Here is a 16255-nt window from a genome sequence, read left to right as displayed (position 1 = left end):
TTCATTGGGCTAAACCATTGGCCCCGCACCTCTGTCACGTCATTGGCCAGCTCCACTTTTTTTAAACCTGTACTCTCCTCACCTGGCGTGGGTCCAGGATGCTTTCTGTTTCTCTGACCACACTTGTCCCCCCACTAAGCTTTCCTGTCAAGGACAGAAGAAAAGCTGGGCTAGCTGGGCAGTAGCCTTGTGGGCAGAATAGGTGTTTGTTTTCAGCACCTCTGAAGACCTGTCAGAAAGTGCCAAGTCCTCATTGGACTTATTTGAAAACATTGTACACTTGAGTATCTTGAAAGACTACCCACTTCTAAAAAGTAGCCATGAGCATCACTGAAACCCAGCTCATCCTCAAGTTTCATCCAGGGCGGTCTTTCCCTTTCGTCTTACCCGCTAGCGTCCAGCCTCTGGTAGCGCCCACCGCTGTTCCTGTGATGGGTGAAGATTCCCTGGAAACCCCAGGCCCAGTTCCCGGAGGGGCCCCCCCGTCGAGCTGGTCTTTTCCTAACTCACTGCTCACATGGCTCCAGGGCCACTGTGGCCACCGGAGTGAAGGACAGAGCTGGCCCCCTGCAAGCCGCCGAGTGAGGAAGGCTTCGTCCAGTGCCCGCGTGCCCTCGTCTTGCTCGCCCCCCCACCCAGCCCCTCTCGCTCAAGGAGTTGGCATCTTATCTCCACCCCCAGCACAGACCCAAACACCCTTCTTTGTAACCTCAGTTGTGTCAGATCCAAGTAAGATAAACTCCCTATCCTCAAGCAAGTAATTAGAGTAGAAATAATAGTGATGATCCATGCTGCATCCCTTTTCATTTCCATTCCCACGAGTCCCCAAAACTGTTCTTGTCCCAGGTGGTTCTCGGCGCCCTAATCGTTGTTGAGTTTCTCTCCTGGGATCCCCAGAGCAGAATTATAATGATCGCTGTCTATGCTCTAATTATTATATTATAGAGTCCTCGTCACCCTTTAACTGATGGGAATTTCAATAATTTCTGCTTCCATCAAATTCTAGAAGGGGGATCTAATAAACATTTCCTGCATAACTTTTCAAAGTTACTTTTACCCATTTTGTCACTCTGGTTTTGCCTCCATTGGAGATAAAATCTGTAGGAAATGAGCAGTTGTCGTAAAGAATGAAGCTTTGCTGGTTTTTCTCTAACTCACCTGAGCAGGACTCATTCTAACTCTCTATACTGACCCACATTTATTTTTCATTCCTTTATTTGGAAAGAATCTATATTAGATATTTTTCTAAAAATCAAACCCTAGCACTTCTCAATCCATTCTTATCCTTCCAAATCCATGTGTTTAGATTTTAAATAACTGTTGGGAGTGGATGTGGTTGACGTGGTTGAGCACCGGCTTCCCACACATGAGGTCCTGGGTTCAATCCCCGGCCCTAGTACCTCAAAAAAAACCCCACCAAAACAGCTACTTAAACCTCAGAAATAAAACAAAGAGGGCACTGGAATAAGAGTGAGCTAGCAGTGGTCCAGGAATGCAGGCCGTGGGCAGCAGGCCGGGCCCACTGGCCCCGAGGTCCGTCCCGAAGCAAGTCCTGTGGCCTAGGTGAAGGTGGCCACGCCCTAGAGCAGAGCCCAGCACCAGCAAAGAAGTAGCACAGCGTGTGGAAGAGTGGGCTCCGAGTAGTAATGCCAGTGAGATGGCAGCAAAGAGTTTACTGAGCCACTTCCCAACTGCGTTATCAAAAGCAGTCTATTAGTACTGAAACTTACTACAGCTTATTTCCTGTAAGACAATGGAGTATATTGTAACAGCTCTTTCATATTTGAATGTAAAATTACTTTTAAATGGCATAAGAAGAAAATTCAAAGCCTAGTGAATAATTTTTAAATATTCCATACATGGTAGGCACATTTACACGTTCTTAAAGTGGGAACAAATGCAAACCACAAAAACTGATCTGCATCCATCGCAAGAGTTACCGTGGTCAGTAACAGCTGGAGATTGAAAACTCAGGACCTAGGAGAAGCAGTCATTGTTTACAAACCAGATTCTTATTGATTAATTTGATATTTAGAAATTCATAGATATAGCTTGGGCAATAATAAGATTAAAATCTCATGGCTGCAGTTTTAGTGAAGGGAAAAATCAGTGAGGGGAAAAAATCAGTGTATGATGTGTGTTCATTATATATTATAGATATGTATGAATGAGATTCTAATTAAAGCAGAAATAATTGTACAAACCTCCCCTTAGTATATTTGACATACACAGAGTTTTAGAACTGAGGTAACCTTTGCCAAAAAACTGTACATGGTTTTGTCAAATGATTTTTGTCAAATGAATCTTTGTCAGATGATTTTCACTGGATTATTCATTTATTTTACCCTCATATTAATTTCAACATCTCTTTTTTTTTTCTTTTTTAGGGCGTGATATCCAGTCACCTGACTCAGGTACACAGAGGCTGTTCTGTATAACTATGAAATTTGTTGCTCTCACATTAAATGCATATTAAATTAAATTTCTAGAAAGAAAATGTCGATTTTGCAAATAAAAACAAATTTTATAAAAAATGTTATTAGTGAATGAATGTAGATATTTTTGTACCCAATTTGTTTTCCCTTGATAAAAGCTTGGAGCTCGTACAATGACCGCTATCAAGAGACACTGAATGGAGATGCTACATGTTCCTCTCTTGCAGCAAAAGGTTTTAGAAGCGTTCGACCAAACCTGCAAGAAAAAAAATCACCAACTCAGGTAAACCTGTGCACTCCCATCTGCTGTTATTTTGAAGTTCAGCTATTGGACCTCTGCCTAGAGCTTCTTTGCTAGTATCACATACATATGTGGATATATCATTTATTTTTAATATATTTTTGCTTTCCTATGTGTTTTGCTTGCCATATTGTATTTACCACGGGAGGATGGATTTTAGGTTCAAGGCAGGTTTTTTTTTTTTTTTCTGATTGTTTAAGCTCACAAAAGTAGATCAGTTCCTAACATGATTACCCTAATGTGTGTGTACACACACACGCACCTTTTAAATCTAAAATTATTCCAAAAGAATATGTGTTCACTTTTTAACATAATTTCCCAGAATATACGTGGAGACAAACTTTATAACACATTCTCTCAAACTTTTTTCTGATGGAAACTGTTGGTAATAAATTACAATGTATCCTAAAAGGACGATCAACCTGGTCGTCAGAACACGCAGCCGGCTGGGAAGGTGTGGCCTTGCTCTACCTTCTGCGAGGGCGCGGTGGACTCCGGTTCTGCAATGACTAACTATGACTTTCTCTTTGTTTTCCCTTCGACGTTCTTTCTTCCTCTGGATCCTCTGGCAATCCAGGCACCCCTTCCACCACACAGGAGCGGGGGCTTCTGTCGCTCCCCCCTAACCAGCCACGCAGAGGCAGACGCTTTAGACCAGTCAGTGGCCAGCAGACAGCCCCCCTGCTGTGCAGAGCCCCCTCCTGAGGGAAGGCCTGTCCAGGCAGCAATGCTTTCCAACCAAGAGTCCAGCCATACAATTGTCTATTCTGAAGAATCTAACACAATCATGTCGTACACGCACAAATTCACCAGCCCTCTGCCAGCAGCCTCGGGCACAGGCTCCCCAGCGTTTGCTAATATTAGTAGCCCCTTTCTACAAGAGGAGTACACGCAAGATTCTCAAACCTGGAGGATTTCCACCCTGAAACTGCCCCACACCCAGGACCTAGCACCCCAGTTTCCCAAGCCCGCTGCAGAGCCGTCATCCCCCAAAAGGCCGGAGACGCACACAGCAGCTCTCTCCATCCAGATAGCTCCTCCCTCAAGACCTGGTCCCGAGAGCCACAGACAGGCTCCTGCGCTCTCTCCAGGGACAACAGAGACCCCCCTCCAGCCAGAGAGACCCACGCCTGCCGCTGCCGCGGCCCCCCGGTCCTCAGGCTGCCGCGCAGTAGGTGGCACTTTATGCCTCTTCTCTTAGGCTTTGGAGAGCCCCTAACACCTTTGGTTTGGCCTCTTAACCTAGTGCTTTGCCAGCATGTTGAAGCAGGAGGGAAAGGAGAAAGAAACCGCCTTCCAATTTAAAACACTGCTGAATTCGTCAGCACTTTTCTAGGCTTAATTTATTTAATTTATATACAGGTCTGTTATTCAGAAATCATGTTCTAAAAGTTTTTTTTCTTACATATTTGTAAGAAATCAATGATGGGTCAGTTATCACTTAAAACACTGAAAACCGTTTTAGTACTTAAAGAATTTTTAGGTTTTCAAGTATTTTTTCATGCAAGAACTTTTAGTACCTAAATATACTTACATATCTAAAACCTCTTAAAATAATGGTCAATAATAATTCACTTTGGCAGAAAACACTTAATTTCAAACCGCATTTATTCTTTTATAAGTCAGTTCATTTTAACTAAAACTCGATCAATTTCTACCTTTTTTCACTTATTTCAGAAATCATATTAATCAATTTTTAATACCCAGACAATGGGGAAGTAAATATTTACATCAATATACGTAAACTCTCATATGTTATTCTGTTGACAATTTTTAATCTGTTTATAAGAAGAGAAATGCATTCCTCTTCGTAAACCCTCCACTAAATAACACAACGCTAAGGGCTCTAAGGGTTAACCGTGATGTTCAGTCCAAGCTCCATCATGGGCTACAGAATAGGAATCTGAATCTTAATTCCTGGTGTGTGGTAGGACTGAGGACATAATGGAGATGAGTCACTTAGGACAGAGGAAGTACCTAATAAACAGTCATTAATAAATGATACATGGCTATGAGCACAGGACTAGTGGTAGTATTGGAAAATAGTGACTAAGCAAATAATTTGAACAATACTATTTCCTACAGCTGCATCACAAGGTCATCCGAGACATGTGTTTAAACTCTGTAGAAAAGCTTCAGCAGAGATCTGATCAACACCAAGCTTCCCACACACCCCCTCACAGCAGAGATATTAAACATAGACTATCAAGAAGGCAAATGGATGTTTTCATAACCTGTACTAAAATAGCTCCTTCATCAGCTGATAAGGATATGCAAAATTCATTCATTAGAGCAACTTCTTGGAATCAAGGTAATATCTTCTGGAGGTCCCTGGGAAATAAGATTATAATAATAGAAGCTAACAGATAGGAATTGACCATAGCCAGGTATTCTGACTTATTTACATTTACCAGTAGTTTCAACAATCTCATATGGTAGATTTTATTACTATTGTCCCATTTTACAGATTAAAAAGAACGGAGGTATAGCTGTAAGCTGCTCACCTGACCTGGGTAGTAAAGGCGCTTGGCCCGCCGTGCCCCCTCCCTGTCTCTGGGGAACGCCCCCTGGAGATCAGTGGACAGTGGGGCTGCAGCACTGAAGCAGGCGAGGCCACAGCCTGCTTGGGGACACCAAGCTGAGAGGGACACGCGGGGCTGCGAGTTGGAGAACAGGCTCCCCCCTTTGCTCTTCCAAGCGCTTCCATTGTGTTTGAACACAAAGGTTGGATGATTTCCTTGTCCATGGTTTTGTCCCTGTCCCCAGGCAATCTACATGGCCCAGAAGTTAGGACTGGAAGTTCCAGCACATTTATCACCCACCAGATGTCACGGGCACCTACTGTGTGCCAAGTCTGTTCTAGTCACAGAGATGGAACTGATACATTGATACTTAAAATCTTGGTGGGGGGAGGAAAAACTTCTTAAAACTTAGTAAATCTTATTACTTCAGAAGGACATAGATCTATGGAAATAAAGCTAAGCGGCATCGTGTAGGGATGTGGGGAGCAGATTCTAAGTTAGTCGATCCTTGTCGCGAGAGGATAGAGCTTGTGGCGGGCGTGAGAACTTTCCAGGCGTGGACAGTACCACGAGGGCCCAGGGCTGAGGCCGTGCAGGAACAGGAAGCCCTGGGCAAGGAGCAGAGGCCAGGGCGCAGGGCCCGTGGCCGCGGCAAGGATTTGACTTTTACTCTCAGTTGAAGGGCACTTGGAGGGTTTTGAGGCTACCTATCATTACTCGACTTCTAAGAACCTTTTCTTAGAAAAGAACAAACTCTAGTGAGGCAAGGAGGGCAAGCCAAACCCATCAGGCAGCTCTCGTAGTGCTCGGGTGGTAGAGAACGGCGGCGCGCAGCGGGTGGAAGCCATGCAGGTGGTGAGAAACCAGACTCCGTACGTGTTTTGGAAGAAGAGTAAACAGGACTTCTTGGCAGACTGCATGTGGGGGTGAGAGAAAGGGCCGAGTCCTTCCACTCCAAAGTCTTTCATCTTTACAACTGGGAGGGATGGAATTCCTGCCAACTGGGGCTGGACAACTGTGGTGGCGAAGCTTGGGAAAAGATCAGAGGTTCCCTTTGGGTGCCGTGTCTGAGGTGTCGCTCTGGGATCCATGTGGAGGAGGCAAGTAGGCAGGGGCATGTCGGAGGCTGGAGTCCAGGAAGGAGGTCTGAGCTGGAGATGCACATTTGGAGCCATCATTTCATGGTTGTGTAGCCATGACCCTGAGTGCGAGCTCCAGGGGCACAAGGTCGAGAAGGAGGGTTCAGGAACTGAGCCTGAGTGCGAGCGCCAGGGGCACGAGGTCGAGAAGGTTCAGGGACTGAGCCTGAGTGCGAGCACCAAGGGCAGGAGGTCGAGAAGGGGGTTTAGGGACTGAGCCCAGAGCTCTCGGCATTAAAGGAGAAACTGGCAAGAGCAGGAGGAGGAGATTCAGGAAAGTGCGATGCCCTGTAAGCCCCAGGTGAACGTGTGTGGGTGAAGGGAGGGTCAACCATGCAAACGCTGTGGCTAGGGCAGGTGTAGGGTGAAATCCGGTAACTGACCCTTGACTTGGTAACGAAGAGCTCAAGGGTAAATTCCAGAGTTGGAAGGGCAGTCGCTTGGCGAGGGTTGAAGGAAGCCTGGGAGAGAGCAATGGAGCGGTCAGCCTTCCCAGGTGAGCAGAAGGCTGTGTGTCCCGTTCATGCTCCCTGAACCTCGGTTTCTTCATCTAGAAAACGAGGGAGCTGGGGTAATACAGCACTCGTCCTACAGGACTGTTGTGAGGTTTGAAGAGCACCATGTAACCAAAGTGCTTGACTAGCAACCTCTCAGTGTAGGCCCTCTTATTCCTTTAAAATAATATTCCAGATTTTCCTGATTATGCATCTTCTTGGGAAAGTATCATTTGCAATGATACTTCATTTTTAAGTCCCATTTTCCATATAATGGTATTTCATAACAGTGACCTTTTCATTTTAAATACTTATGTACCTCATTCCGGTGAGAAAGCTTAGTAAATGCCACAAGCTGAAATTGACACACTAGCAAACAGCCAAATACATGCTATAGTATAAAGAATTAGCCTCCCAAGAAATGAGTGGACCCAAGAAACAAACCTCCCTACACTGAGAGGTGAGAAGGAAATGTTAGTATTCTGGACGTTTCATTAATTTAAAAAGAAAACTACAGCCTACTGTTAGAAATTTTAATTCTCTCCATATTTGACAAATTGTTTTATGAAACTGCATGTTTTAATTTAATTCCTACAAATATATGTATAGAGAGACTGCAAAGTGAGGCTTGTTCGCTTCTGTTATTTTGTGAACAAATACCTGTTGCTAAAAGCGTTCCGCTGTTCTTGGTGCTAAGTAAGTGAAGATGTAAGACGTTCCGGAAAGAGCGAAGGGATACGCCCCAGCGCTTTTCTCTGGCGTTCGTGAGAGCTGGTGCTTTGTTTCAGGGGCACCAGTGTGGCCCTGGTAGTGTAAGAAAACGTAATCAAGCACTTATCAAGACCCACCACCACAGCTGCCACCGCGCCTCCCTCGGGGCTCCGTTCAGAGAGGGTGCTGCCTCCCGTGCGCACGAGCAACATGCAGACGCTGAAGGAGGAAGAATAACGCTGAGCAGAGCGGGCAGCGGGGCTGGGCAGACCCGTGCGCACCTGCCGGATGTCCGGTCACCCCAGCCGACCCTTAGGGCGCCCCAGCGCCCGGGCCCCTCAGCTGCCTTTCAGGGCTCCTCATGCTCTAGCTGACCCCTCCTTTGGCGAGTGCGCCGTGTGACCGGCACCTTCTGGTGTGTGACGAGTGTTTGGAAGCCCAGTTTGTGTTTCTAAGTCACCTGGCGGCCTCCAGGTGCACCCCCGGGCCTCTTCTTGACCTTGCGGGAGTGGGGGCTCTGGGGCCCCGGCAGCTCTCGAGCTAACGAGGAGGAACGTTTCTCCTGACCATAGCTGCCTTCTTCAGCGTCTGCACATCCACCCCACGGGGCAGAGGGCACTGAGTTTCTCCTTCTTGCACAGGGCAGGTCCTCAGACGAGGAGGGCACCTTCCGAGCACCCTGCTTTAAAATCCACTCTCCTTGGCTGAGCAGTCCAGACCCCGGGCACGTGCTAGCGCTCCGCGGGCACCACAGACTCCCGGAGCTACGTCGACTTGCACGTGAGGCCGCTGTGGGCAGAGAGTTCCAGAACTCACCCCGGCCAGAGCCCTGCCCCGCAGGTGGCGCTTCCCGTTTCCCGGCCCTGCCTGACTTAGGCGCAGCGTCCGGGCAGCACTCCTAAAACGTGGCATCTCCCCGCATTGGAAGCAGCAGTCCTGGCGCGGTCTGCGCGCCCCAAGCACAGAAGGGATGAATTTGCACGTGCACTTGAGGTCCCCCGTCACCCAGGGCATGGAGAGAGGCTGCTTGGCTGAAAAGACACTTGGTTACTGAGGGTCTTCACAGCAAGGCCGGAGGGCAGCGCCGTGTCTGCGAGCGCAGCGGCCGGCCGGCCCTCCAGGGCCTGAGGAGTGGAGCCCCTTCTCAGTCCCGGGGCCCCGTGCCTGGGCTCCCCTTTTCTCCAGGAGGCTGCCTTCCCCCCTCTGCTCCCTTCTGCCCTCTCACCACTGAGCTGCCCATGCATTTCCCAGGCGCCCCCGGTCCGAGTACGTGTGGCCTGCAGCCACCTGACTGGACGTAACGTTTCCATCATATATACGTATATATGTGTGTTTATCATCTACGTTCAGCGTCATACGAGTCACACACCTGCCAGAGAGGCCTGTCCACTTGGCCGCTCAGCTCCGGCCTTGGTTAGTGGCCTGCGAAGCAGCCAGCAAGGCCGCGGGGTGCAGGCGCGGCTGCCAGGCACACCCCCTCTTAGGAGGGGGAGAGGGACATCCTGGACGGAGGGGCTGTCAGTTTCTACACAGTCCTGCTCCCAGATATACCTCAAATAGGATACGGTCAACTTAACCTTTTCCCTTTGAAAATAAGAGAACTAGGCAGCCTGAGGCCTGAGCGTGCTGTTTAACACACATCCCCGCGTTTCCTGAGAAGGACGCCTCTTTCTCAAGGTCAGCCGGTCACCTCGGGTCGGAGGACGATGTTACGGGGGCTCCCAGAACACAGCGCTGGGCCAAAAAAGCCGCCTCGGGGCGGAGGCAGCAGGGAAGTGGGTGCCCCTGTAGAGCGATGTTTTTATGTGTATTTTACTGGTTGTTGTTTTTTTCAGAACATTTAAGTGGTTTAAATACATTGAAAAGTAGGGATATTAGAAGTGACCAAATTATTTTAAATGTAAATTTTATAATTATACCAAAATAGAATTTCTTATAATTTTACTTCATCTTAGTTATAAAATCATTTAAGATCATAGCAGGTCAAAGGGCAATTATCAAATATGGCCTTTATCTCCATTGAAAATGGGATGAGCAAAAAGTAGAAGTTGAAAATGTGTCGGGTGAGTTTGCGTCCGTTAAACCCGGGTGCACGTTTTCTGTTCAGTCTTGCATGGCATTTGCCTTTATTTGAATTTTTGATATTTTGTTCATCAAGAAGTTTGCCTGCATTTTTGCCTTACAGTAGCATTTCTCTACATTTCTGAGGTTTTGCTGCCCCCTTGAATCTTGCTCCCAGGCAGACCTGCTCAGCCTAGTCTCTGCCCACCGCATCCCCGTCTTGGCGGCCAGCGCCAGACCAGCCCACGCCGCAGTCCTTCCTCTCATCACTGGCTCCTGCAGCCACCAGGTCAACATACCAGTGGCCCAGGAACTCTCGACTCCAGGCGTGTTTCGTTTGGCTGCCGTGAGCAACTTCACTTTAATTCACCTGCCCTTGCGGGGAGCGGGCCCTCTCGGGTCCACCGCACCCGCCGCTCCTCTTACTGGACACGCGGCCTGATCTGCTTGTCCTGGTAGCTGCACGGCCCGGGGCAGCACGGGGTTTGCCCTGCTCGCCTCCAACCCGGTATTCCAACCCCGAGTTCCCCAGAGCCGTGGTTCTTAGGGCACCCCGGGGTGACGGGTGGGAGCCCCCCTTCCACTGCTCTCCTCGGCGCGCTCCTGGACGCCCGCTGAGTGATTAGGGTCTCTCCGTGCCTGCGTACGATGACGCCAGGGCCGCCCTTCTCCCTGAAGAGGACCTGGCAGTCGCAAGCTGGTATTTCTAGCTCCTCCCTTACATCTCAGCAGCGTGGGAAAGTAAAAGGGGCACGTGCTCACTAAAAGCGAGGGAATCTTGAACTACAATCAAGCCCCTCAACCTTTTGGGCTTGAAAAAGAAGGAAACACAAAACAGCTACAAGGATCTTCTGCATCGAATTCAAATAGGAAATCACAGCTGTTCTTGCTTAAAGTTAGTTTTTCCTACTCCAGGGTGGTTAGATTGAGACAATACTTCCTTCTTGCCTGTTTCACGCTTGTCCCCTACTTTCCTCACACTTTTCTCGGGGAAATACGGGGAATGTGCCGTCCCATCCTTGGCCCTGAGAACGATTTCAGTCATGCGTCCCTCAGAGTCGCCGAAAGGGGCACCATGTGCCCTAAGAAGTGGTTCGCCTCCTTGGGGCAAACTGTTCCAGAGCTTTTGTGGGGTGACCGGCTGGGGTGAGCTTCTGGGTTTGAGCTTTACCTGTGGAAATCCAAGTGTGATATGATGATGAACCAGGATGCACGTCTCTGTTACCAGCACACACGTTAATAGCCTCAAAATCGCGAGCACGTACGGAGGTGGCGAGAGGATTTCAAAAGGCTGTGTTTTCTCTAGATGCTTCTGGGGAGGGAAGTGAACGGGTAGAGATCATCCCCAGGCTTTATTCTGTGCAGACATAATTACATGACCCATCTTTGGGGATATTAGAGCAAAACGCGCTTTAGGTGTTGAGTGTTTACGTTCCAGGGCATGGGAAAGCCAGCCCTGTGAGGCACCACCATTCCATTTTTCCCATTAATTTTAAAGGGAAAATCCTCTGTTAAGCAGGTAACCCAAATCCATTATGCATGATTTATGTTATTTATTTAGCGTAAGCAAAACTGGTTCGTGATATATGGAAACTTCTTTAAGTGAAACCACATTATTATGATAAATTCCAATGACATCATCTAAACCAAGAATGCTCCACAGTGAATTCTATTCAGACTTGTAGCAAAATTCTAACACTTAAGTCACAATTATAGTTTTATAATTTAGTAGTTTTGCCTCCAATAGAATCTGCCACTATTATAAGAATTTACCAATAAAAGAAAGCCTTTCTATTAAAACATTTTAAGTTCTGGCTAACTTTAAGATTTCTGCCAGTTAATTTTAGAGATTTTTTAAACCATATACAGTATAGAAGTACCACATTTAAAATTAGTGAGTTTAAACAAACAAAGACATTAAGTTTAAATCAAATTGGAATAAGGAATTCCGTTGTTTTATCCAGGATTGGAGCTTCTTAGCCTGTAAGATTAAGGGCGGGCTTTATAGCATTATGAGCCACTAACATTTAAGCAGAATTTCACATGCATGCGAACTGGTACATTTTCCCTAAGAGTTAAATAGCAACCTCAGATTTTCAAGGAGCTCTATGACCCAGTGAGTCATTTTAAATGGTGGATTTTTTTTTAACCCTCCTTTAAAAGTCTGAGGGAAAGAATCAGTTATGACTTTTTCTGAAGCCAGCAGCAGGCACGTCATCAGCTGTTATGAAGTAACAGACGGACCCACACAACTCACATCTACTCGAGGCAAGATGCCTTCGTTTATCCAGTTCTCTTTAATGCCTCCCATCCTTACACTGATTTCTCATAAGATTTTGGCCACTGCCTTACGACTGGCCTGCACCAAGTACCCAATCCTCTGTTGTGGAGTTGAGGTTGGGCATTGGAAGGGAGGAAAATTGCTTCAGGGCTTCATTCACGCACGTCGAGGGTGAGCTCGGCTCACACCTGGCCCGTGGGACAGCTGACACTGCAGAAGCTCTCAGTGAGCCACGCTCTCCCCTCCTGGGGTGCCTTGGAGATTTTGCATCCTTGACTTCTTCAGTTTCTTTCTCCTTCACCTAAGACTTAACTTCAACAGCAGTTCTAACCACCCAGGGTAAATCCTAACCGCCACCAGCGGTGGTTGTCTTTTTCACTTCGTTTTCCACATGGGTCCCTCCAGTGTGCACCGCCAGGATATTCCAGTGTTCAACTTTTTCAGTTTCTATAGTGAAATCAAAGAACCAATTCAGTGAAGGGAAAGGAAACAAAATACCTTTCCCATTTAGTTGTAGTCTGGCCGATCTTTAGATCCACAAATCGGAGGGAACAAGACAGGGCTCAAGTTGGTTTCTGTCTGGGGGATGTTTTAGCAATTAGGGAGAAGCAGTAGGAAACTGCTACAGAAGTTTTGTAGTGAGGGGAAAACCAAATCTGCTGACTAACAGACAAGCTGATATCACTTTACTGTCACAAGTACAAAAACTAGTACATCCAAGGATGTATAAATTTGATTTCCATTATGCTGGCACTCTCAAACCCCCATCCAAAATTACATTGCAGTGCAGTGTGAAAACTGGCCATTTCCACAAACCCCAAGCACACTCATTTTCTTCCGTTTTCATGCCCTCTGCAGTGTGTGGTTGGCTCCTAATACAGCTGAATGTATTTCTGAAGTGCTTGCAATTAAAACCAATGCTTTGCGTTCTCTGCCACATTGCAAAGAGATGTTTTTATTAATTGGATAATTTATGTCTCTTATTACTTTTTCCTCAAACTCAGCTTGGAAATCAGAGCTTAACTGCCAATGAGTTGGAGGCAGCGCTTCACGGACAGACAACCACTCCAGAAGCTTCTGCGAGCCTCCTCCTGCAGTGCCCTCTAACCAAGCCTCTTTTTCACACAGCGGCGCGGCCCAGCGCCACTTGTCCTGCCGCCACCTGCCGGTCTGGACCGTCCACCTCTAGCTCCTGCAGGCCTCGTCCCCGATCCCCCACAGGCTCTCACCACGGGCCCCTCCCACCTTCTTGAGGAGCCGCGGCTCAGTGGCTCAGACCCCCTGGCCGTCCTGAGAGCCTGCCCAAGTGGCCCCACTGCCACCTCCTGCCCCTCGCGTGGTATCCTCCTCTGCCTCCACCAGAAACCAAAGGACGGGATCCTCCATCTTCCCGTTTCTCTTTTTATTAGAGAAGGTGTGAGTTTACAAAACAATCCTGCGTAAAACGCAGGATTCAGCAGCACCTTGCATTTGGTGTAGAACATTTTACTGCTGATGACACTTGTCTGTAAATTGCCCTATTTCTTAACAGTAGATGCCTTTGTTACAAGTGATGAAAAAGCATTCAAATAGTCCCATCTATGAAAATGTTCTGAAGTGTTCTAAGTGATGACAGCACAACTCGGGGACACTTTGAATGGATTGTACAAGGCGGGAGACTGTATGGCACAGCAAACCCTGTGTTGAATGATGGGCTGCAGTCAACATACAAATATGAGAACGTACCCCCATGAACAAATGCACAATACTAACACCTCGTTAATAATAGGATGGCTGTGGGGGAAATGCACCAAATAGAAGCTATGAACTATAGATGGCAGTAGTGTTCTGACGATGTTCTTCCATCGTTTGTAACAAACGTGTCACCACAGTGTGAGGTGCCGGTGGTGGGTCCCAGTGTGGGAATCCCGTATGGTTTGCAAGACTGTTCTTTAAAATTTTGAAATTAAAAACAAAATAGTTCTATCTTTCATCCATTATTTATATTAGGTATACTTTTTTCCCCAAATACCATCCTGTTATTCCTACCTTGTATTGGTGTCATACAATTGCTATAACTCATGAAAGAACCTTTTTATACTTGTACTATTAACTATAGCCCATCATCTACAATAAGGTTCACTGTTATACAGTCCTGTGTTTGATCTTGTAATTTTTATCTAGTAATACACAGATCCTAAACTTTCCCCTTTTAAACGCATTCACCTACACAGCTCAGTGATGTTGACTACACTCAAAAGAATGTGTTACCATCACACCACCATTTCTAAACCTATGCCATCAGCCAGTAAGCATCAACGCCCCGTTCTCTAACCCCAATCTATCTCCTAGTAACCTGTGTTCTAGCTTCTGACTCTTTGGCTTTGACTTTGCTTATAGTTAGATCATTACAGTGAAATCACACAGTATCTGTCCTTTCATGCCTGGCTTATTTCACTCACCATGATGTCCTCAGGGCTCACCCATGTTTTGCATGCATCAGGACTTCCTTCCTCTTCACATCTTAAAATATCCCATCATATGTATATTTTGTTGATCTGTTCATCACTTGAGGACACTTGGTTGCTTCCATCTTTCAGTAGTTGTGACGAACACTGCTGTGCAAATATCTCTTCGAGTGCCTGGTCTCGCTTCTTCCGGGTGTATCCCTAGCAGGGGGCTTGCCAGGTCGTGTGGTCGTTCTGTGCTCAGCCTCCTGAGGAAGTGCCGTCTTCCGCAGTGGCTGCACCATTCTCCAATCCCACAGCCATGAAGGAGTGGCCCTGTTTCCCCACATCCTCTCCAGCACGTGCCGTTTTCTTGAGAGCCGTCTAGTTTTGCAGCTGAGTTGTTGATTCTGTCTTGTCTGTAAGGGAAATCTGTTATAGTCATCCTCATAAAACTGCTTAGGGCTGAAAATTCATCCATTTTGAAGTGACTTGTGTTTACACTGTATTACTTTAGGTAATGACAGCGATTTGCCTTCAAGGGAAGCAATCCTAGAAATGTAGACAAGGGTACCTCGTAATAGTATTATGATTCAGTTGTAGAGAAAGTCTAAAGCCACACCTTACCAGCTCACGCCTCGCTGTTTCCATAGCGATGGCTACCAACTGCTTGAAGCAGATTTGTCTGCTCCCTTTGAACTAACAGCTCTATCTTCTAAATCCATCTACCTTATAGGAATGAACAATGCAAATAATCTTAATATTGCAGGAACTCAACCTTATGACTTTAAGGGAATTATCTTTCCTGAGTCGCTCCGGGACTGTAATTTATGGGTGCATTTTTGTTTTACATATCAGTATTCTTCTCCCATTTACTGTAACATCTAAATATTTATCCATATGCATTATATCACTTAAATAAAACTACATGACAAGCAGACCCCAATAAATCATTTACAAATGGCTAAATGCCTCAAATTTTTATGGCACAGGTTTTCAGTCATGTCTGATACATAGATATTGGCTTTAACCTCACAGGTATATAACTTTTGGCAAAATATGTGGAAATTCTTGTCTAAAAATGATATTATGATGAAGTTCCAAATAAAGTAGTGCCATAGCCAAAGTTTTATTTGTGCTGTATAGTCTTTATGTTGTAGCAAAGTCATAAATCACTCTCACGCACAAGGAAATAGTATAAACCCTAGGTTTTCAAGACACTGCAATCACAGAAGACAAAATATATGTTTTCATTGGCCTGGCTTTAGTGGTCATCCAGTAATTGGGTGCCATGTCTTGCATTCAGGTGTTCTGTTAGGGACTGGCTCGCTCTCCAGACCATCACTGCTCTTCCGGGGCTTCTGTACTTAGTGTTCGTAACCTCTGAAGTTTTAGGGGGTGTTACAAGGGCCTTTAACAAAAAGACAAAGGCAGTGACAGTATATAAGTTTATGTACTCACCCGTTTACTTTTCTGTTTTTAAGACTTTTCCAGAGCCTGAGTCTTATGAGCCCAGTTGGAGCTGACTGTTTGAAATTAATTTCAAGGAGCATTTTAAATGGCACATTGATTCTCTATAAGATATTATCCTTAATAATTAACTCATTATAAAGACAGAGTATTTTCTAAGATTCTAGTGGTATTTTATTAGTAAAATCCTGATTGATTAAAATAAAGAATAAGTGGTCTGCTTTCAGTTAAAATAAAGAATAAGTGGTCCGCTTTCAGTGATTTTGGGTTTTTTTATGCATAATTAATATTATTGAAACCATTAAAATAAGATTCAGGGCAACTTTCCTAAGTTTAGTAACCCGGTAACATGATTTTTAATAAGTCTCTTGTTTTTAACACTAATATAGGAATAGTAAAAACATAAGATCAACCA

The 16255-nt window shown here is 46.0% G+C and overlaps 1 protein-coding gene across 47 annotated transcripts in view; it reads left to right on the top strand.

Annotated features, from left to right (window-relative positions):
- Window positions 1–16255, top strand: part of SORBS2 (sorbin and SH3 domain containing 2) — a 206868-nt gene that overhangs the window by 119702 nt on the left and 70911 nt on the right. For 39 of the 47 annotated variants that reach the window (XM_071212566.1, XM_071212563.1, XM_071212599.1 and 36 more), the window contains 2 exons: window positions 2388–2414; window positions 2594–2718. In XM_071212566.1, coding sequence (XP_071068667.1) covers window positions 2388–2414; window positions 2594–2718 — 152 coding nt within the window. Of the gene's footprint in view, window positions 1–2387; window positions 2415–2593; window positions 2719–3313; window positions 3908–16255 lie in introns of all 47 variants that reach the window. The other 8 variants (XM_071212604.1, XM_071212597.1, XM_071212594.1 and 5 more) reach the window with 3 other exon arrangements.

Source organism: Dasypus novemcinctus, chromosome 29, assembly GCF_030445035.2.
Source record: "Dasypus novemcinctus isolate mDasNov1 chromosome 29, mDasNov1.1.hap2, whole genome shotgun sequence".
NCBI classification, from domain to species: domain Eukaryota; kingdom Metazoa; phylum Chordata; class Mammalia; order Cingulata; family Dasypodidae; genus Dasypus; species Dasypus novemcinctus.
The sequence above is the reverse complement of the archived record's forward strand: the minus strand, read 5'-3'. Positions and strand labels throughout refer to the sequence as shown.